The following is a 23,242-nucleotide window of genomic DNA, read 5'->3' as shown; positions in this document are numbered from 1 at the left end:
TGATATGACAACAATATAAGGGGATGGGATATGAAGTCAAAAGCTTCCTCCTTTGTTGATTTTCCTCCCCAACAAGGATTAGGAAGGAAAAACGGGCAACGCAGGGTACTCAGCTAGTAATGACTATAAAAATTAAACTTTGACTCACACAGTAATCCACCTCCTACAGCCTGTATCACAGTCAGGATTGGGAAAAAATACAGTGCTGCATAGATGCTTTTAAACCGGTCTGACTTCCCTAACCCACAGGCGATCTTCTTAATTAAAAGAGGTCTGAGCAGCATCATCAACACCAAGCAGAATGCATAGTAAATGAAGACGATTGTGTACCTGTGGATGACAGCAACATGTCGATTACACAAATATTACTCTACTAAGGGGTTAACAATAATCATATTGGTGGGTCCTGCACAGGGTGTGACAAGGAAATCACTATGCCATCTATGGCCAGACTGTGTGAGAGAAAAAAATTGAGCGATTTTCCCATAAGAACCAATCACAGTTCAGCTTTCACTTTACCACAGCCCGTCAGCTGAGCTGTGATTGGTCGCTGGGGGAAAATCTCTCCGTTTTCTTTCTCGCACAGTTTGATAAATCTGGGCCTATAATGTAGAGCAGTGGTCTTCAACCTGCGGACCTCCAGATGTTGCAAAACTACAACTCCCAGCATGCCCGGACAGCCAACGGCTGTCCGGGCATGCTGGGAGTTGTAGTTTTGCAACATCTGGAGGTCCGCAGGGTGAAGACCACTGATGTAGAGGATCGCATCTAACATCCTGGATGCAGTCATCATTCGAATGTACAAAGAGACTAAAAGGGGTAGATTTATCAAAATCTGTGCTGAGGAAGAGTTGGCCAGTTGCCCATAGCAACCAGTTTGCTTTGTTAAATTTTTGACAAGGTCTATGAAAAATGAAAGAAGAGATCTGATTGGTTGCTATGGATAACTGAACAATATTTCCCCTGCACAGGTTTTGATAAATCCCCCTCTGAATGGGGAGAGACTATTGTGTGATATCCATGGTGCAAAACCATAGTAAATAAAGTCTAGGTCAGTGTTTCCCAACCAGGGTGCCTCCAGCTGTTGCAAAACTACGACTCCCAGCATGCCAGGACAGCTGTTGGCATGCTGGGAGTTGTAGTTTTGCAACAGCTGGAGGCACCCTAGTTGGGAAACACTGGGCTAGGTAAAACCTTTACCTACTGGTATTGTCTAAAGCAGCCTTCACAGAGTGTATAACGAACACAAGTGACATAGTTCTGAAATTAATGAAACACTCCATTTACCACTACATCAGACTACGCATATTACGTGTAGAAGAGATACTTACAAAGGATAGACGGCTTCTTGTGTACAGTGCACAGTGTTGACATAGTCCGGGCTGGGGTTATACAGCATTGTATACCAATCTGAAAGTTTTTCCACTCCACAGGAGCGAATGTGTAGATATCCAACTGGATCATTGACAAGTAAGGTTATCAGGGCAGCTACAGTGCATTCAAACAAGGCTGTGATGTGCTGGAAAAGTGCACTAGAACTAAACAGAAGGAACATTACAAGAAATATTATTTCAAAGTTTTATAGTTCTTCCATTTTTATAGGATAATTATCTATATATATATATATATATATATATATATATATATATATATATACTGTATAGGTACAGTATATTAGGTGTATATTAGGTGCCTTGGATGTTTCAGATCTTGCAATGCCTGCTTTACTGTTCACACAGAGGCATATTCACAGTGTAGGGTCCGTCCCAGAATGAGGTCACCTTACCGTGGTGGGACGGTCCACGCTATTTGGCCACCAAATTTGCAAGCTAAGTACCTCATAATTTCATATTTTTATTTATTGCACTACAGCTTTATAGCTTTTCATGTTTTATCTATATACTCATGTTTTATCTATATCTTTGTGCTAGCAGTGTGCTGCTGTATTCTCCTGTTGAGATATATATATATATATATATATATATATATATATATATATATATACACAGGGGTGTGGAAATTTTATAAAAAACTACTTGTCCACGGGACTAAAATGGAGCAAAATCTACTTGTCCCTCATGACGATCCACTTGTCCGGGCCAATTTTTGCTTTTACGCTCTAATTTTTTCCTCCTCGCCCTATAATAGCCATGACTACCTAATATAATGACACCTTTTAATTTTTCAATAACATTCTCTGAACCAAAAAATTATATAAATATATATTAAGGGAAGTGAAATTGAAATAGTAAAAGATAATTTAGCAGATTTGGTGGTTTTCTTTTCTGCGCCATTTACCTTGTGGTTGAGGTAACATGTTAGTTTTATACTTTAGGCGCCTGATTACAGCAATACCAGATTTGTATTGTTTACGTCATGTTTTACTAATTCTGAACTTTTTCTAATTTTTTTTAATTGCCATTTTTTAACCCCTGTAGATTTATTTTTTTTCCGCATACCAGGCTGTATGAGGGCTCATTTTTTGCGCCATAATCAGTTTTTTGTATCGGTACCATTTTGGCATTGATCTGACTTTTTAATTGCTTTTTAATTTTTTTTTTTCTGGGATATTATAAAAATTTCAAATCTGTGGTTTGGTATTTTTTTTACATTTACCGTACGGGATACATAATGTTATATTTTCATAGGTTGTACAATTACGCACGAAGCGATACCAAATATGTTTATTTTTATTATGTTTACATGTTTTTATATAGGAAAAGGGGGTGATTTGAACTTTTAACATGGAAGGGGTTAATGCAGTGGTCTTCAAACTGTGGCCCTCCAGATGTTGCAAAACTACAACTCCCAGCATGCCCACCCGGCCAATGGTTGTCCTGGCATGCTAGGAATTGTAGTTTTGTAACATCTGGAGGGGCACAGTTTAAGACCACTGGGTTAATGTGTGTCTTTCAAACTTTTATTAAAACTTTTATTTATTATTATTATTTTTTTTTTTGACACTTTATTAGACTTATAGGGGGAATCATTAGATTCCTCAGACAGATGAATAGAGTTATATTGAACTCTATTCATCTGTGTGCTCTGTGATCCATTGATAGAGCCTGGTCCAGCCAGGATCTATCAATGACAGAGCTGGGACAGGAGGAAGCAGAGGTAAGTCCTCCGGCTACCTCCATAATGGATCGCCCCCCTGCGATCACGCTGCTGGGGGCGATCCACCCCACTAGCCCACCAGGGAGCATTCACAGATCCCTTTAGACGCCGCTGTCAGCTTTGACAGCGGCGATCTAAAGGGTTAATAGCCAGCCGCGGTGATCGCCGCATGCTGGCTATTAGCGGCGGCCCCCGGCTACTGAGAACAGCCGGGGGCTGCAGAGTATGGAGCGGGCAGGAATCCCGAGCCCGCTCCATACTCCCCTGTGAGCGCCGCAAGCATCTCCCCGTGCAGACGTGCGGGGAGCGAAGGCAGAGGACGCAGGTCTGCACGGGGAGAAATAAGCCACGCCCCCCTCATCTCCCCCCACAGGTCTGCAGAGCAGGGGAGAGATGACAAATACAGTACTGTACACAGCTTCTCATCTCCCCTGCTCTGCTTCCGAGGACACAGGCTGCAGAGTATGGAGCGGGCAGGAGTCGGGAGCCCGCTCCATACAGACTGCAGATCCGCCGCACTTGTCAGGTCCGGCCCTGCTTGCCCGAAGCCGGGCTAAGGGCCGGACAAATTCACCTGCCCGGTGCCCAAAACTGCTAGTCCCGGGCGTCGGGCGATAGAAATTCCACATCCCTGATATATATATATAAAGATAATTATATATATATATATATATATATATATATATATATTAAACGATTTTCAATAAACAATAGACAAAATAATTCAAGTGTGCAAGATGTGTAAGGATAAAAGTAAACACCACGACATTACATAAGATGCAAGAGACATCTCCATCTGTAACAAGCAATGTACCCAATACAATACAGTAACAAGCAATGTACCCAATACAGTACAGTAACAAGCAATGTACCCCGCCAAAAAAAAAAAAAATAAACACTTATCGTTCATAAAGAACAAAAGACAGTGTTCTAAGAGTAAGTGTCCTTGGTCACCACAAAATAATCATACAAAAAGAAGTAATCGTTTCCAACGGAGAGAAGGAAACATTGCCTCCCAGGCCTCATACCAGACAAGCGAGTACCAAGCGTCACCCCCTACACTGGGAACCGCTCCTCTGACTCCCAGGGGATCCAAATGAAGAACAGTCGCACTCAAATAAGAGCGGGCAAACTATATTAAAGGACAACTGTAGTGCACGACTTTTATATATTGCTGTGCCCGGGCTGCAAAAATATACAAAATAAACTTTAACATACCTTCCTACGTGCCCCCGTTGGTCCGGTAAAGGCCTCACGGTCCAGCGGTGCGAACCTCATTCAACTTCCTGGGGACGGAGACGTCACAGAGCTGTCAGCGTATCATCGGCCGCAGTGATGTCCCGCTCCAGCTGGTGATAGGCTGAGCACACTGTCATGTAAGGAGCTCTGGCCGGCTTCTTACATGACAGTGGGCTCAGCCTATCACCGGCCGGGGCGGGACATCGCTGCGGCCAATGATACGCCGACAGACCTGTGACGTCTCCGTCCCCAGGAAGTTGAATGAGGTTCCGTGAGGCCGGTACCGGACCGACGGGGGAACGTAGGAAGGTATGTTAAAGTTTATTTTGTTTATTTTTGCAGCCCGGGCACAGCAATATATAAAAGTCATGCACTACAGTTGTCCTTTAAGTATCCGGTATGGATACCTATCATTTTTACAAACTTTTGACACGTTATAAGCTTTGATTGATGGTGGTTGGGACACTGAGACCACCAGAAACACTTGTCTAAGTACTTCTGTCAATTCATTTTAGCAATTGGTGGGGGTCTCAGCACACCAACCACCATGGATCAAAACTTTCGACACGCCAGAAGTTTATTAAAATAATAGGTATGCTTTAAAGGATAGGAAACCACATATACAGAATAAGAATGTAAAGTAACATAGTTCTTACCTCTTTTTACCAGAATACCACTCAATGAAGAACCAGTGTAAGATAAGTGGAAGCATGCCCATAAATCCTAAATACAGCCAGTCATAAAGCAAAGGAGACCCTGAGCACTGGCGGCAAACGCTGAAAGGATCGGTCCGCTGACCTCGAGGGCATGCCTGAAAGACAAACATGTAGAAATTGTATTTTATCCCATTATAGGGACAGCAAGAACTTTGTCAGGATACAGTAAGAACTGCAGCTTTTATCACAGTTACTGTCACAAGACTCGTATAAGATTCTGGGAAATGCACTTTAATAAATACAGTCCAGATAAGAGGGGGAGAACACTTTATTGTGCTATATACTAAAACAGAGATTCCCAACCAGTGTGCCTCCAGCTGTTGCAAAACTATAACTCCCAGCATGCCCGGACAGCCGTTGGCTGTCCAGGCATGCTGGGAGTTGTAGTTCTGCAACAGCTGGAGGCAACACTGGTTGGGAAGCACTGTACTAAGAGGTGCCAGAACCTTGATGACATGTGCCAAGAGGGCTCTGGCACCATGATCTGGTTGCCTTGTTTGCCCAACCCCTGTTCAGACGTTATCAATAGGGATCTGACATGGGAAACATGAAGCATTACTGGGCATTTAGAGAGATCAAGAGGACATTGGCATACTACATTGTCCAGAGGGGTCCTCCAGAGGGGGAGCTGCCCTTTATAGCATTTCTCTGCCTTGGCTAATAGAAGGGGCTCAAACATGGCATACACAATAGTGTAGTCTAGATAGGAAATCACTTTACCCAGCATAAGTGGTGCAAAAACGTAGCTTCCTGCCCGTAAGTGTCCACGGAATAACCAGTTGTCCAACAAAGAATTTTACCCTTTTAGATCTTCTAAATGGCTATATTTCAGTGATTTATGTCTGGGAAAACTTCAAACATGTATAAAGATAATATAACTCACCCCACATTCTCCATAGGTTTCATTTGACCCATTTGAATAAAGAACAGGTTTACCACAGTAAAGGCCAATGCATGTTTTTCCTGTATCCATAGCTGAAAAGCAGAAAGGGCATTATGTTAAAGAGAACCTAACAGAGGGTGCACATTAATACTGTAACCTAGGGTGCTACTGTATCAGCCACCTGAGTATTTACTTTGTGAATCTTTTTGCTATTAAGGTTAATCAACTATCTAATGTGAGTCACTGTCTCCCTTCATGCCCCTGAGGAAGACATTTGACTGTATGTCAGAAACGCGTAGGGCTACATATGAAGACGTATAGATTTAGATATGACTTAGAGCATTTAGTTATCCATGATTCTAACACTTGTCTATATTGCGTCAAATGAAAGGTAATCTCTTACCTACATTCATTTCTACATAAATCTACTAAAATACTGTGTGTTTTAGTAGATTAGAAGTAAAAGTTATGTTTTAATTCACTCCCCAATTTTCGTGCTAACAGAGGGTTCACCCGCACTAAACCCATATGGAGGCAGAGATGCCTGGTATGCTGAGTCCCGCCTCCATCGTGAAAAGCCGGCCCATTTCCAGATTAGCAATGTCAGCTAATACAACAGGTATCTCTAGAACTGGACTGCGTATCTAGGTAAGGGTGCATTCACACCACGTTTTTGCAATACAGTTCCCGTATCAGGTTTATGATGAAAAACAGATTCCTCAAAACCTGACTAAACTGTATAAAAACGTGTGTACAAATTTCAACCCGTATACAGTTAAAAAACATATACGATTTGAAAAATGATGTCCAGTTGCATCCGTTTTGTAAGAAAAAAACGTATATGTTTTTAACTTTTCAGTCCATTTTGAATAAAGTTTCACTTGTTGGAAATTCCAAGAAAAAAAACTGTACAAAGTCAAAAAACGTATGGTGAAAACCGGATGGAACCGTACGCACATCCGGTTCTGTCCGGTTCCCATTGACTCCCATGTTTTTAAAAAACGTATACGGTTTAATACAGTTTTTCACCCGGATCAAAAAACGTGGTAGACTACGGTTATGGGCACGGGGGAAAAAACTGGCAAAACCGTACAGGATGCAAAACGGACACAACCTGATGCATCTTTTGGCATACGGTTTTCAATGGAGAGTCAATGCATATGGTTTTCAATTTAGTGTAGGTGAACCCGCTGTCGGTTTTCGTGACCCTGAGATCTGTAGATAAAGACGGGTGATGCACGAAGCAGCGGTTTGGCACATTACTAACAATCTAATGCTTCTGTGCACGTACACTAAGGCCACGTTCACATGGCAGAATTTCTCTGCCGTACTCCACTACGAAATTACGTTGCGCAGACTCCCATTGTTTTTGTAATGGCATTCTGCTACAATATGGAATATTCCAAGTGGAAACATCTGCTGTGGAAATTCTGATTCCAGCCTCTGCGGAAAGAATTCACAAAGAATCCTCTCAGAAATGCATTGCCGTATACGAAGACGCAATTATGAATGGTCCAAGCGGAGGACATTCCATCATGTGAACATACCCTAAGGAATCATTATAAATTCAGAAGTTGTCTTCTTAGAGCAATCATTTAACTTTTATTAGAGCTGAGTGAATTGACCTACCAGTCCAGTAGCTCGTAAAATACAATGGCCATATCAATGTGCAAGTTGTGAAATACAGTAGAATTACACTGTGTATCCCAATGACGGTTTAGATGCAATATATTTTACATATAAAGCATCACTATCTCTAGGATTCACACACTAAGATCTTTCCTCAAACAGGTGCACATACAGGCGCTCTCCTGACTGTGTTTCAAAGAACAAGTTAGTTTTAGGGTGCGTTCCCACACAGCATATACGCAGCGTCTTTGGCGCTGTGCAAAATTTATGGCTGCAGTGGGAAATACGCTGCGTATTCCTTGCACACTATACACACAGGGCTTTCCGGTGTGAGGTGAAAAATTCAAACCCGTCAAAAAATCGGACCGCCCCTTTCTGAAGTTTGCCGAAACTACAGTGGGGAGGAGCAAGTGTGCCGAAGCTACAGCCACGAGGGCAGACCGGGGAGGAGCGAGGGCAGATTTTTTTACCGCACGTAGAGGGCAGAGAGATGGGTTTGATTATTTCACCGCACGTCTGCAGATAATTAAGCCACGCCCCCTCACCCCCCTCCCGGAGGATGGAGAGCGCCAGAGCCCTGTCTGTATAGTGAGCAAGGAATACGCAGCATATTTCCCGCTGCTGCCATAAATTTTACGCTGCGTATATGCCCTGTGGGAACGCACCCTTAAACCATGCCATGGCACCAGGGAAATGTACAGATCCCTGCTTGTCCTCAGTGTACAAAGCCCCGTTTGTGCTCACCGCACAGGGCCCTGCTTATCCTCACCGCACCACTGCTTGTCCACAGGTTGTGTGTAGTGCTACAGCTCAGTCCCATTTACTTCAGTGGATTCAGGCTGCAATGCCAGCCATAACCTATGGACAGGAGTGGTCCTGTTTTTGCAAGAACAAAGCAGTATTTTTTGAAACCATGGACAAGCTCTATAAAGGCATTTTCCAGGACTTTGTACAATTAAGGCCCATCCTCAGGATAGGTCAATAATATCTGAATAGTGGGCGTCCAATACCAAAAACCCAACTTAATCTTTTCAAAGAACTTCCAGCCCGGTTTACAGCAACCCCCTTCTATGCTTCCCTTCTGCTCTAATAGCCAATATCACTGCTCTTTACCACTCAAAGGCAATAAATGGCCGCCATGATCACATGATGTGACGTCATCCTGCACAAAACTTCTTCAGTCGGATCTAAAAAACAAGGGATGTGCACTTATGGAGGCGATCGGCAGAGGATCAGAGCAGAATATTATGGGTAAATATCTTAGAAACTTTATTTTCACCTTAGGGGGGATTGCTCAAAAGGGGATTTCTTTATGGTCGAAATGAGAGGGGCCATTTACTAAGAGCAGCGTTTTATACACCGCACTTTTATCAAGCTCCGCCCATTTTCAGTTCACTGGATTTACTAAGAGATGCCTCCGGGGCTGCCTGTTGCGCTGAGAGAAGAAATCTCAGCCCTTTCTTAGCTGGTGTAGATTTCTGTAACTTTTGAGGGGCATTCATCATTTCTGTACTGCTATCTGTGCTATAGTAGAGTAACCTCAGATTTCATGTGCAGGGTACAAATTCATCAAATGTCACACGGCACTCGAGGAATTTGTCGCTCCAGCAAATCATCCAGCCTATTTAAAACCTTTTCTAAGGTATGGTACGAGATAGCCAGAGACAGATAGCCACAGATAGCCAGAGATACGGTGTAAATGACAGCTGTTGTGCCAAACTTGCGACATTCGCATAAAAAGTTGCGAATGATGAATTAGTAACCACTGCAAAATGTGACCTATACCAGACCACTATCTGGTTAATGGTAAAAATAATGTTCTAAGTGAAATATCGCAGAAAAGGCTCACGCGCAACTTTTCTGCAACAAATTTAGGGTAAAAAAAATTTCTAAATGGCTTGATGATTTCCCCTCATTAGGTCTAAAGCAGGGCTGTAAATCTAGGAGCCAGCAAAAAAATATAAAAAATAAAAATGTTAGGAGCCAGGATTTCTTTTTAAATGACAAGCACCATTTTTCAGTTTTTGTGCTGTAAGTTGTAGTTTTTAACAGTACCACTTTTGCGTAGTGTTTTTGATCACTTTTTATTCAATGTTTCTGGGATGTGATCAAAATCAGAAATTTGGGAGTTTTGAATTTCTTTGCGCTTACGCTGTTCACCATATAGAATAAGGAATGTGATGAATTATTAGTCTGGACAGATATATTTATTAGTTTTTTATTTATTTAAAGGTGACAGGACGTGCAGCAGGATGAAGGGTGACAGCAGTAAGAGGAGGTGCAGCAGGATGAAGGGTGACAGCAGTAAGAGGAGGTGCAGCAGGATGAAGGGTGACAGCAGTAAGAGGAGGTGCAGGGAGGGTGACAGGACGTGCAGCAGGATGAAGGGTGACAGCAGTAAGAGGAGGTGCAGGGAGGGTGACAGGAGGTGCAGCAGGAAAACGAGCGACAGGACGTGCAGCAGGATGAAGGGTGACAGCAGTGACAAGAGGTGCAGCAGGAGCGATGATGATAGGAGTTGCAGCAGGAGAGAGGGTGACAGGAGGTGCAGCAGGATGAAGGGTGACAGCAGTGACAAGAGGTGCAGCAGGAGCGATCATGATAGGAGTTGCAGCAGGAGAGAGGGTGACAGGAGGTGCAGCAGGATGAAGGGTGACAGCAGTGACAAGAGGTGCAGCAGGAGCGATCATGATAGGAGTTGCAGCAGGAGAGAGGGTGACAGGAGGTGCAGCAGGAGAGAGGGTGACAGGAGGTGCAGCAGGAGAGAGGGTGACAGGAGGTGCAGCAGGAGGGATGGTGACAGGCAGAGCAGCAAAAGAGAGGGTGACAGGAGGGATGGTGAAAGGAGTTGCAGCAAGAGGGAGGGTGACACATCTGAGCTGCGTCCTCATGCATGGACCAGGAATGAGTGGTTGCAGGGAAAGAGGAGGCAGCGATGGTCGAACAGGAGTTTCTGAATGGGAGGAGCTACTGCTGACCACCACCAGAGGCAGCACAGAGCAGCATCATGGCACAGGCAGATCAGAGCAGGATTCAAGGGGAATACACCAGCTGCCATGGCGACCTGGCATCTGGGATTTGTCAAGCCATGGTCTTAAGTCACATGTAAAAAAAAGGGTGTCCCCCTGCATGCCCCTCGATGCAAAGCTACAACCCCCCTCCCCCCAATTTTTCTACAACACCTGTTACTTACATGCAGCTGGCACAGTTTACAAAATGGCCCCTCAAACAGCCTACTACAAGGGTGTCCAAACTGTTATCCTCCAGCTGTTGCACAACTACAACTCCCAGCATGCCCGGACAGTTGTAGTTTTGCAGTGGCTGGAGGTTGGATACCTCAGGCCTAATATAAAAATAGTTACTACAAAAAGCACAGCAGTTGCCAATAGCAACCAGACTGCAGATTATAGCGCTGGTCAAAAATAAATGGTGGCAGCTGATTGGTTGCTATGGGCAACGTCTCCATTTTGTGCCTTCCTCTCACTGATATGTGATGAGTTTGGGGGGATCCATGGCTGATCGCGCCCCCTATAGGCAGAGCCAGTAAACACACAGCACATCCAGGGGACACTCACTGTCTTATTACTCATATTAGTGACTTACCGATCAGGATCCAGGGCCAGGTATCTCCAGCCTGCAGACATAACCAACACTTCCGGGTCTGGCTCTGCGGATGTCGTGACGTCACTCCTTACGTCTCTTCAGAAGCAAGAAGGCGCAGCCGCCATCTTTACTGTGGGGAGATGGCGAACACATCATTTACCCATTGTCATAGTAAAATCGGAATTAGCCCGTTATATTATAGAGAGATTACATGACAGGGCGAGATGAGGAAGAAGCGCTTTTCTATCGATGTATTAGTTTAGCGGTTTGCCCACAACAAACATGGCCGCCGCATACTTCGCATTAGTGTAGTGTTGCCCACAGTTCAGTCATGTCGGCTCTTAAGTTTCGCTTACCCCCTAATGACGGTCCGGTGCTATCGGTGGTGGACATGCATACCGGCGGGGAGCCCCTGCGGATAGTGCTGAGCGGGGCCCCGGTACCGAGCGGGAACACGCTACTGGAGAAGAGGCGCTGGGTGCGGGAAAACATGGACTGGGTGCGGCGGGCGCTAATGCTGGAGCCCCGGGGGCACCGGGACATGTACGGGGCGCTGCTGGTGCCCAGCGAGGAGGCGGAGGCGCAGCTCGGAGTGCTCTTCATGCACAATGCAGGATACAGCACCATGTGCGGACACGGGGTCATCGCCCTGGGCCGCTTTGCTGTGGACTATGGGCTGGTGGCTCCGCAGGGGCCAGAGACTCCGGTCACTATACACTGCCCCTGCGGAATAGTGCGCGCCTATGTAACCAGTGGCAAAGGGAGAGTGCGATTCCACAGTGTCCCCGCCTTTACCCTGTGCACAGGTAATTACTTTACCGCACTGCCCCTGAGGATACACCCTGCACCGCATTGCCCCTGAGGATACACCTTACACCGCACTGCCCCTGAGGATAAACCACACTGCCCCTGAGGATACACCCTGCACCGCACTGCCCCTGAGGATACACCCTACACCGCACTGCCCCTGAGGATAAACCACACTGCCCCTGAGGACACACCCTACACTGCACTGCCCCTGAGGATACACCCTGCACCGCACTGCCCCTGAGGATAAACCACACTGCCCCTGAGGACACACCCTACACTGCACTGCCCCTGAGGATACACCCTACACTACACTGCCCCTGAGGATAAACCGCACTGACCCTGAGGATACACCCTACACCGCAATGCCCCTGAGGAGAAACCGCACTACCCCTGAGGATACACCCTACACCGCAATGCCCCTGAGGATAAACCACACTGCCCCTGAGGATACACCCTGCACCGCACTGCCCCTGAGGATACACCCTACACCGCACTGCCCCTGAGGATAAACCACACTGCCCCTGAGGACACACCCTACACTGCACTGCCCCTGAGGATACACCCTACACTACACTGCCCCTGAGGATAAACCGCACTGACCCTGAGGATACACCCTACACCGCAATGCCCCTGAGGAGAAACCGCACTACCCCTGAGGATACACCCTACACCGCAATGCCCCTGAGGATACGCCATGCACCGCACTGCACCTGAGGATACACCCAACACTGCACTGCCGCCACGATGCTCCAAACAAATTGCTAGCCCCCCTGCCTGCCCTGGGACTCATCAGCGTCTACTAGCACTAACCATCCCTAACCCCAGGAATCATCGGCGCCACCCCACCCATCCTCAGATGCGCTGCCCAGCGGTGTCACCCCACATGTGCTTGCCAAGGGTCCAATCAAAATTACAGACGGCCCTGTAAGTAGCTGCTCCAAACCCCACAAATGGTAAATGCAGTATTGAGCTCATAGCTATGACAGAAAAGATGAAATCCTATACTTTTTATTGTGAGAACATTGTTTATTTTATAAAGCCCTTTATAATCTATTCATTGCTGTGCCTGGCACCCAACTCTCCACCTTACATACCCAATAGACTTTCCTGCTGATGGGATATGTAAGTGTATTCTTTATTATTTGGAGCTTCTGTAAGTCTACTGTAAGTGTGCTCTCCTGATGTTTTATGTATCCAGATGTCTCAGTTGACGTCCCCGGTTGTGGCAAGGTAGTAGTGGACATTGCATACGGGGGTGCATTCTACGCCTTTGTTAGCGCAGAGCGGTTTGGATTGGACGTGTGCTCTTCAAAGACAAGAGATCTTGTAGATGCCGCAGCGGCTGTGTCAGAAGCTTTAAAGGCGCAGGTAGTGTACACTACCTTCTCCTATTGCTGTGTCCTGTCTGCTGCATCAGGCCGCTTGTCATGTGTCCTCAGATAATAAGACTAATACTTCCCTTCTCAACTAATAGTTATAACACTTAGTCTCCTGTCTGCGCTATCCTTATTAACTGGAGTCATGAACTCTTTTTCAGGTTAAAATCAGCCATCCAGACAGCGAGGACCTGGCTTTCCTATATGGCACCATAGTAACTGACGGAAAGGATGTGTATAGTGAAGAACCCACAGCCAATATCTGTGTGTTTGCAGATTCCCAGGTACTGTCAGCTATTACCATACATTCATATGTACCAGGAGTAGCTGCTTCACTTCCCCTGTTGTTTAAAGGTAATCTGTCAGCTGTATTCATTGCAGACTCCATTGGATAGCTGTTAGAGAATAAAAGCAAATTATATCTTTCATGTAACCTATCAGATCCCTCCTAACAGCTCACAGACCCGAGGAAAGGTACAGCTTGCTTTATTCCCTAACCTCTAACCAGGCTAGACCACTTTGTGTGACTTATTAAGCACCGTTATTTCTGGTGATAACTTGATCAGGGCTGCAACTAACCATTATTTTAATAATAAATTAGTTGGCCGATTTATGTTTTGTCGAACAATTAATTGGATATAAACAATAGTGGAGTAGAAGATCATTTGTAAATTAGATTAGGGAGGAAGTTAATAAGGGGACGGTGTACCCAGACAATAGGAGGAAGTTAATGTTAATAGCTGCATCTCTAGCCAATGGGGACTCAAGTGAAAGCTTGTGTGTGCTGGGCCCCATCTTCCCTGCTCAGGCTGCTGGGGATTACAATATGTTTGTGTGGTCTTTGGAAATTGGCTGACCCTCTAATCAACCAACCAATTTAATTGATTCTGAAAATAGTTGACAACAATTTTCATAATCAATTAGTTGTTTGAGCCCCAAATGCAATGCAGCTACAGTAATGAAATGTATGGCTGCAGCTGTGCTGGAATGAAACAGATTGCACTGTAGGACTAGAAAAGGGTAAGTGTGAGTTACATGTGCAAAAAAAAACCTGGAGGATATTATATGTGTATAAACACGCACTACAAAAGTCCAGTTTGTTCAGGTGCCTGCTCAGCCACTGGCCACTAAGGTGACCCACTGCACAAGTGGACAAGATGCAGAAAGAAGCGGAGAGCATCGGGAACTGGGCACTATTAGAATAGCAGTGGTGGAGGGAGGGGAGTGGAGTGGAGTTTATTTTTGCAGCACCCAGACAAATATGAGAAAAAAAAAATAATAATGACTTGTGATAATGTTTCCTATCAGGTTGATCGCAGTCCTACCGGTTCTGGAGTCACAGCTCGTATTGCTCTACAGTATCACAAAGGCTTAATACAGCTGGAGCAGACCCGGACCTTCAAGAGCGGGGCCACAAATTCCTTGTTCACTGGCAAAGCAGTTAAGGTATTTTAAGAGAAGTCTGTATGTAAGCAAGGCAGAATATGTATGGCACACCTACAGTTTGTCTGCAACACACTTACTTGCATGTCTCTAGTATGGTGTGACACCCATCTTTAATTCTCTGCTGAGACTGTCAGTAGAAGTTTTTCTTTAAAACGGGACTGATAATTTGAGGCCTCTAGATTATAGGGTCACAATTGTGATGATCACCTTACTGTATTGTAGAAAGCAATCCTTACTCATTAGCTCTTTATATAGCTAAGGTTCCATTGTGTCGTAAACAAACCGTGGTTATATCGTGGCATTTACTCAGTTTGCACTTTTTCACAGAACTCGTACAAATAGCAGTTATGCCCCAATTCATAGTTTGACTTGTGGCTGATGCCATGAAACCATAGGCCAAAATAGGCTGGTTGATCTGTATGCTACTATTCCACAAGTTTTCCAGCCCCGTGATTCAAATCTACTCACACTACATGTACCAGTGTGTCCTGTGCAGTAGACATACACCAGGCATGGAGAGTAGAACAAACATGAAGTATTCCAAGTACATATGCTATCACATAGGACGCAGATGGCCTTAACGCAGTCGTCCCTATATACTGCAGTTTTCAGTTTCAAAAGGCATGGCCAGAAAAATCACTTTTTTTATTTTTATTTTTTTCCTGGACTTGAAAAAAAAAAAAAGCTCTACCCTTTGTCACTACTTGTAATTAAATGATATTAAACAAGAAAGCCCGGCACTATGGATTCCATAGGAGATGGATAGGGAAGTGGATGTCTATACCGCGATGGATAGACGTCTGGCGGTGCTCTAGTTGCTACAGCAAAGCTTCAATCACAATGAGATAAGAGAAAGGAAAAACCGCGACTCACCATTCTTACGTCTTCAGACTTCTTTATTGAAATACTCACATTTATAACTCGGGAGAGGACCTTCCAGGGGGGGGGGGTACAGAAAGGCAACAAGCTCCATTTCGCACTGTCTAGTGCTTCATCCGGTCGTACGGCCGGATGAAGCACTAGACAGTGCGAAATGGAGCTTGTTGCCTTTCTGTACCCCCCCCCTGTGTATGTCCACTCCCAAGTTATAAATGTGAGTATTTCAATAAAGAAGTGTGAAGACCTAAGAATGGTGAGTCATGGTTTTTCCTTTCTCTTATCTCATTGTACTACTTGTAATTACACTAACCTTTCCGTTAAGAAAAAATTTATTTGGTCTATTAAAGGGTACCCCTCATCAAAAAAACTTTTGATGTATTATAGATTAATGTATGCAGAATAACTTTACAATTGCTTCTTTCTATTTCATTTTCCACTTTGAAGAAATGACCACTAGGGGTCTCCCTACCAGTCCTGGCAGCAAGCATTTCAGACTCATGCTGGAGTCCTAAACACTACGAGCTGCCAGTCTGCTTTGTTCACAAAGGAGAACACTCAGAGCTGCCAGTCTGCTTTGTTCACAGCCTGTTTGGCTGTGAACAAAGCAGGTTGGCAGCTTTGAGTGTTTAGGACTCCAGCATGAGTCAGAAATGCTTGCTGACAGGACTGATCGGGAAAAATACAATAGAAAGAAGCATATTTTTCATTAACATGCTATTGGAAAGTTATTCAACATTCATTAATCTAAAAATATATCAAAAGTTTATTTGATGAGAGGTACCATGTCAAAAGTCTTAATAATCAGTCAGTGTCTGGGTGTCCAGACCCATCAAACTCTAAAGACTAGACTGAAGGAAGGAAACGAGGAAACACACTCCATAGATTTACAATAGAGTCCACCTCCAACAGTGAGAGTAAAAAAAGGCGAGCCGGAAGTGAAGCGCTCAGCCACATGCTTCTCCTGTCTCGTTTTAGAGATCGGTGGGGGTTTGAACACCCAGACCCCAACTGATAAAAACTTTTGACATGTCCCTGTCAAATATCTTTGAAAATAACTGGGACAATTTTGAGTCTATGTACTCTGCCACCTAAACAGGAGCGTAATTCCTTATTATTACTGTCCCTCATTCCCTTTCTTCCTCTCTAGGAGGTGGTGTGTGGTGACTACAAAGCGGTGATAGTGGAGGTGTCTGGTCAGGCTCACTACACCGGAACAGCAAGCTTTACCCTGGAGAGTGATGACCCGCTGAAGGATGGATTTATGTTGAAATAACAATCCACATTATCCATTTTGAAAAGCAAATTGTCATTAAAAAGCATCTATCGCTAGACCCCACTGATGGCGCTGCAGCTTACTCTTCCTCTTGACCAATTATATGCCCCAAGCATTTATACTTATAATACCAGCCATTTTATAGCATATTTGTGCTGCTAAAGTTTGTTATTAATAATCCTTTTCTAGAAATGCATGTATATTATATAGCTACACATGTATTTTGTTACTGCTCATTTGTATGAAAAAAATTTTAAATTTTTTTTTATATATAAAAAAAAAAAAAAAAAAAAAAAATCTCACCATTGTCAAACATATTCGTGTAACTGTTCCCTTTATGGTAGTGTCACACGTGCCGTATTTTGATGGCGTATTTTTACTTTAAAACTTGCAGCGTTTCTCGCTGCGAATTTGAATTGGGGCGGGCTGTCAGCGGAAAATCAGTAAGGCAGTCTGTAGGGCACCAATACAATACCACAGTACCTATTGACCACCACTTTCTGTAGAAAAGTTTGGCAGAAAACTGTTCAAAGATCAGGGCTCCACAGTAACATCACTTGGTATACTGTGCAGTATTGTATGCACTGGTTATCTCCTAATTTTAAAACAAAGTATTCATAAGTTTTCACCGTTTAGACATATGATGTAAATATAAATTGCGCACTGCCCGTATTTAATTTAGATGTAAACCAGGATAATGCATAGAGCTGGAATTATACAAATGGACTAAATCTAATGGCTATGAAGGCACTGCATACATCCAATTAAAGGGGTATTCCAGCTTTATACATCTTATCCCCTATCATAAGAAATGAATGGAGGGGGTGTGACGTGATGTCACTAGGGGGCATGGCCATGACATCATGTACCTGTCTCGGAGGCAGCGCCCGGCACAGAATGCCAGAGGATGCACAGAGATTGCGGGGGTCCTCAGCGGTGGGACTCTTGCGATCATACATCTTATCTTCTATCCTTTGGATAGGGGATAAGATGTATAAAGCTGGAATACCCCTTTAATACTAAGTGGGCAATTCTATCTTGCTTAAAGGGATATTCCAGGCAAAACCTTTTTTTTTTATATATATCAACTGGCTCCGGAAAGTTTAACAGATTTGTAAATTACTTCTATTAAAAAATCTTAATCCTTCCAATAGTCAGTAGCTTCTGAAGTTTTCTGTCTAACTGCTCAATGATGATGTCACGTCCTGGGAGCTGTGCATGATGGGAGAATATCCCCATAGGAACTGCACAGCTCCCGGGACGTGAGTCATCAGAGAGTAGTTAGACAGAAAACAACAACTCAACTTCAGAAGCTAATAACTATTGGAAGGATTAAGATTTTTTAATAGAAGTAATTTACAAATCTGTTTAACTTTCCGGAGCCAGTTGATATATAAAAAAAAGTTTTGGCCTGGAATACCCCTTTAAGGTAAAAAATATATAGATATACACTGCTCAAAAAAATAAAGGGAACACTAAGATAACACATCCTATATCTGAATGAATGAACTAATAGTATGAAATACTTTCGTCTTTACATAGTTGAATGTGTTGACAGCAAAATCACACAGAAATTATCAATCGATATCAAATTTATCAACCCATGGAGGTCTGGATATGGAGTCGCACTCAAAATCAAAGTGGAAAACCGCACTACAGGCTGATCCAACTTTGATCTACTGTCCTTAAAACAAGTCAAAATGAGGCTCAGTAGTGTGTGTGGCCTCCACGTGCCCGTATGACCTCCCTACAATGCCTTTGCATGCTCCTGATGAGGTGGTGGATGGTCTCCTGAGGAATGTCCTCCCAGACCTGGACTAAAGCATCCGCCAACTCCTGGACAGTCTGTGGTGCAACATGGCGTTGGTGGATGGAGCGAGACGTGATGTCCCAGATGTGCTCAATCGGATTCAGGTCTGGGGAACTGGCGGGCCAGTCCATAGCATCAATGCCTTCCTCTTGCAGGAACTGCTGACACACTCCAGCCACATGAGGTCTTGCATTAGGAGGAACCCAGGGCCAACTGCACCAGCATATGGTTTCATAAGGGGTCTGAGGATCTCATCTCAGTACCTAATGGCAGTCAGGCTACCTCTAGCAAGCACATGGAGGGCTATGCAGCCCCCAAAGAAATGCCACACCACACCATTACTGACCCACCGCCCAACCGATCATGCTGGGTTGCAGGCAGCAGATCGTTCTCCACGGTGTTTCCTATCTGTCACGTGCTCAGTGTGAACCTGCTTTTATCTGTGAAGAGCACAGGGAGCCAGTGGCGAATTTGCCAATTTTGGTGTTCTCGGGCAAATGCCAAACGTCCTGCACAGTGTTGGGCTGTAAGCACAACCCCCACCTGTGGATGTCGGGCCCTCATACCACCCTCATGCAGTCTGTTTCTGACAGTTTGAGTGGACACTTGCACATGTTTGGTCTGCTGGAGGTCATTTTGCAGGGCTCTGGCAGTGCTCATCCTGCTCCACCTTGCACAAAGGTGTAGGTAGCGGTCCTGCTGCTGGTTTGTTGCCCTCCTATGGCCTCCTCCACGTCTCCTGATGTACTGGCCTGTTTCCTGGTAGCGCCTCCATGCTCTGGACACTACGCTGACAGACACAGCAAACCTTCTTGCCACAGCTTGCATTGATGTGCCATCCTGGATGAGCCGCACTACCTGAGCCACTTGTGTGGGTTGTAGACTCCGTCTCATGCTGCCACTAGAGTGAAAGCACCGCCAGCGTTAAAAAGTGACCAAAACATCAGCCAGGAAGCATAGGAACTGAGAAGTGGTCACCACCTGCGGAACCACTTCTATTGGGGGTGTCTTGCTAATTGCCTATAATTTCCACCTGTTGTCTGTTCCATTTGCACAACAGCATGTGACATTGATTGTCAATCAGTGTTGCTCCCTGAGTGGACAGTGTGATTTCACAGAAGTGTGATTGACTTGGAGTTACATTGTGTTATTTAAGTGTTCCCTTTATTTTTTTGATCAGTGTATGTACTATAATTGCACTAGGCCCCTCACATAAAATATATGTCTGGGGTGCCAAGTTTGATGCTGAAGACGTGCATGTACATAAAAATAATAAAATACATAAATGTAGTATTAGTATTTATATTAATAAATACTGCAATATAAATGTTTTGAGTTAATAATTACAAAGTACAAAATATACATACCATACCAATAGCAGACCACTATATGAAGTAGCAGCCCCCTGTGTGCGGCACGTCTGCTACTGGCAGCGCCTGCTCTGCTGCTGTATTCAAATGGCTCAGCACTCTGGAGGACAATCCGAAATGTGACATTTATTGTAAGCCCATATTAGATGCGACGATTCAGTTCCTCCATGGAAATATTCGCAAGCATTTGGTACATACACATTAGGGGGTATAAATACCCAGTGCAATCACTTAGGATATTAAAATGTAATTGTGCATAGGAAACAATAAACAGTGACTACATTTATAAACATTCAGGCACTTTTGATTGAAAATTACGATCGTTAGTGTTGGTAACACTATACTGCACGTTCTCCTGGCACTCCGCAGCATTGGAGAAATGTATTATGCGGTCACTTACCATGGCGCGCTCTGATGCCCTTAACAAGTGTTACTCCGTCCACCTCACGACAGGAGTAAAGCGTCTGGGCTGCTACCTAGGCAACGAGACAGGAACATGGCATACAAAACCATTGCATAATCTAACACAACACAGCAGACTACCGCAACCTGAGCTAATCACAAAATAATTATAGCAATGTTAACACTGGGCAGAATAATGGAATTAAATAATATAAATTCCTGTTTGTTACTGAAAAAAAGTAAAAACCAGCTACAAAAAAAGTTCCATATCCTGACATTCATATAGATTCATGCACCAAGCTGGAACATACAAGTCTCATTTACCACAGGATCCATGACAACTAGACCCAGAAACTGGTGCCGGAATCCATGGCTCAATGTGTATCCTAAAGCATATGCAGAGAAGGAAGTTTCCCAGTTGCCCATAGCAACCAATTCAGTCACTGCTTTCATTTTGCAGAGGCCTTGTTAAAAATGAAAGAAACAATCTGATTGGTTGCTATGGGCAACTGGGCAACATTTTTTTGCACAGGTTTTGATAAATCTCCCCAATTGAGACTAATCAAGTGCAAACCTGCTCTAAGAATCCGTTTACGGTCCGCTAAAGAGAGTGCCTGCCACATATGTGTTATGTTTATGGCGCACACATTTCACACTACATGGGATCAGGAACAGTAGCAATAATGTAGCTCAACATGACCTAAATTCATTCATTCATAAATATCAAGGCAACAGAGGGCATTAAATCAAGATAAAACACAACAATAAAAACTGTTAGAATCAGAAGAATTAGCAATATATCTGAGGACATACCACTCTATTAAGGGCTTTTGTGAACATAGACACATAAACACATTAATTCATTCCATTAAATTTAACATTTAAACCATTTGGCTTCAATATACCAAGTTGGTGTATCCACTGTAGTTCACGTATCCTTAATAGATCTAATATTTACAACACCCCATCACCAATCCCCCTCACCTGCATTTGTGTACAGGGATGTCAACAAAACAAAGTGTTCCGAATGCTCAGAGCCGGCACCGGGAGCTCGTATCTTCATAGCCCCGCCCCCTCATGACGTCACACCGTCAGCCATCATGAGGGGGCAGGGCTATGACATCACGACCTCCCGATGCCGGCTCTGAGCATTCGGAACATTTTGTTCGTAATGCTGAGCAGCGGAGTACCCCTTTAAATTTTAAATCCCTTGCCCATGGGACATCTCAACACAGTATTTAGAAACAGGAAGATCCATTCTTCGTTTTATAATGCTATATCTGTTACTATTGGTTCTAGTTTTGAGGCTTCATGTAGTTTGGCCTGCATAAAGGGTATTTCTGTATGGCGTTTGGGTGTACAAAATGATTCCCCTTAATCAGAAGTGGACAGTTCACACATGAGAGACAAATATATAAGTCCACTTTTGGAGTGGATATAAATGTCTGTGAAGTACCAACTTATCTTTTAAATGTGTTGGTCATCTATATGACATCAGGGGATGTGATTTCACTTACTCTATATTTTTAAAACTTTTTCCAATCACGTTTGTTAAGAATATTATCAATAGATCCACTGTAGCCATTTTTTGTAGAGATAAACTGAATCGACACTTCACTTCTTAAAGGGGTACTCCGGCGCTTAGACATCTTATCCCCTATCCAAAGGATAGGGGATAAAATGCCTGATCGCGGGGGTCCCGCCACTGGGGACTCCCATGATCTTGCACGCGGCACCCCAGTTAAAATCAGTCCCCGGAGCATGTTCGCTCCGGGTCTGATTACCGGCGACCACAGGGCCGGCGGCGTGTGACATCACGCCTCCGCCCCCGTGTGATGTCACACTCCACCCCTCAATGCAAGCCTATGGGAGGGTCACGCCCCCTCCCATAGACTTGCAGAGGGGACGTGGCGTGACGTCACACGGGGGCGGAGTCGTGACGTCACGAACTTCCGTTCCCGTGGTCGGGACCCAGACCCTCCAGCGCTTCCGGATCAGAAACAGGTGGGTGCTGCATGCTATATTGTGGGGGTCCCCAGCGGCGGGACCCCCGCGATCAGACATCTTATCCCTTATCCTTTGCATAGGGGATAAGATGTCTAGGGGTGGAGTACCCCTTTAAGGACTCAGCCTATTTTCACCTTAAAGGGGTACTCCCCTGGAAAACTTTTTTTTTTAAATCAACTGGTGCTAGAAAGTTAAACAGATTTGTAAATCACTTCTATTAAAAAAAAAAATCTTAATCCTTCCAGTACTTTTTAGGGGCTGTATATTATGCATTTCCTGTGATGTCCTGACCACAGTGCTCTCTGCTGACCTCTGCTGTCCATTTTAGGAACTGGAGAAAATCCCCATGGCAAACATATGCTTCTCTGGACAGTTCCTAAAATGGACAGCAGAGGTCAGCAGAGAGCACTGTGGTCAGGACATCACAGGAAATGCATTTATTTTTGGATTTCTCTTTAGTATACAGCCCCTAAAAAGTACTGGAAGGATTAAGATTTTTTAATAGAAGTGATTTACAAATCTGTTTAACTTTCTGGAAACAGTTGATTTAAAAAAAAGTTTTCCACGGTAGTACCCCTTTGGACCCGGGCTTTTTCAGTTTTTTCATTTTCAATTTTTCCTCCTTAACTTTAAAAAATCATAACTCTTAAAAATTTTCACCTAAAATTATATATAATGGCTT

The 23,242-nt window shown here is 44.2% G+C and overlaps 2 protein-coding genes across 4 annotated transcripts in view; one reads left to right on the top strand and one right to left on the bottom strand.

Moving 5' to 3' along the window:
• JKAMP (JNK1/MAPK8 associated membrane protein) overlaps positions 1-20,569 on the bottom strand; it is a 27,702-nt gene extending 7,133 nt beyond the window's left edge. The window contains exons 1-6 of one of the 3 annotated variants that reach the window (XM_056545819.1): positions 20,552-20,569; positions 20,149-20,251; positions 5,956-6,047; positions 5,013-5,167; positions 1,332-1,538; positions 151-330 (exon numbers count right to left, since the gene is read on the bottom strand). In XM_056545819.1, the coding sequence (XP_056401794.1) occupies positions 151-330; positions 1,332-1,538; positions 5,013-5,167; positions 5,956-6,047; positions 20,149-20,251; positions 20,552-20,554 (740 nt within the window). In that variant the 5' untranslated portion in view covers positions 20,555-20,569. Of the gene's footprint in view, positions 1-148; positions 331-1,331; positions 1,539-5,012; positions 5,168-5,955; positions 6,048-11,187; positions 11,318-11,543; positions 11,561-20,148; positions 20,252-20,551 lie in introns of those variants that run through there. The other 2 variants (XM_056545818.1, XM_056545817.1) reach the window with 2 other exon arrangements.
• On the top strand, positions 11,336-18,021 carry L3HYPDH (trans-L-3-hydroxyproline dehydratase). Its single transcript, XM_056545820.1, has 5 exons — positions 11,336-11,993; positions 13,196-13,365; positions 13,535-13,657; positions 14,682-14,819; positions 16,846-18,021. Exons 1-5 carry the CDS (start codon positions 11,519-11,521, stop codon positions 16,969-16,971), a joined length of 1,032 nt encoding a protein of 343 aa, XP_056401795.1. The 5' UTR covers positions 11,336-11,518; the 3' UTR covers positions 16,972-18,021.
• Positions 20,570-23,242: the final 2,673 nt, after the last annotated feature.

The sequence above is a fragment of the Hyla sarda genome, chromosome 11, assembly GCF_029499605.1.
Source record: "Hyla sarda isolate aHylSar1 chromosome 11, aHylSar1.hap1, whole genome shotgun sequence".
Classification (NCBI taxonomy): Eukaryota; Metazoa; Chordata; class Amphibia; order Anura; family Hylidae; genus Hyla; species Hyla sarda.
This window is presented reverse-complemented; position numbering and strand designations above follow the sequence as displayed.

Bases quoted from the DNA above. Each gene is read 5' to 3' on its own strand.
- L3HYPDH (XM_056545820.1), top strand. From the start codon at position 11,519: ATGTCGGCTCTTAAGTTTCGCTTACCCCCTAATGACGGTCCGGTGCTA. The intron at 13,658-14,681 runs GTACTGTCAGCT...GTTTCCTATCAG, and splicing joins GTGTGTTTGCAGATTCCCAG to GTTGATCGCAGTCCTACCGG. The intron at 14,820-16,845 runs GTATTTTAAGAG...CTTCCTCTCTAG, and splicing joins TCACTGGCAAAGCAGTTAAG to GAGGTGGTGTGTGGTGACTA.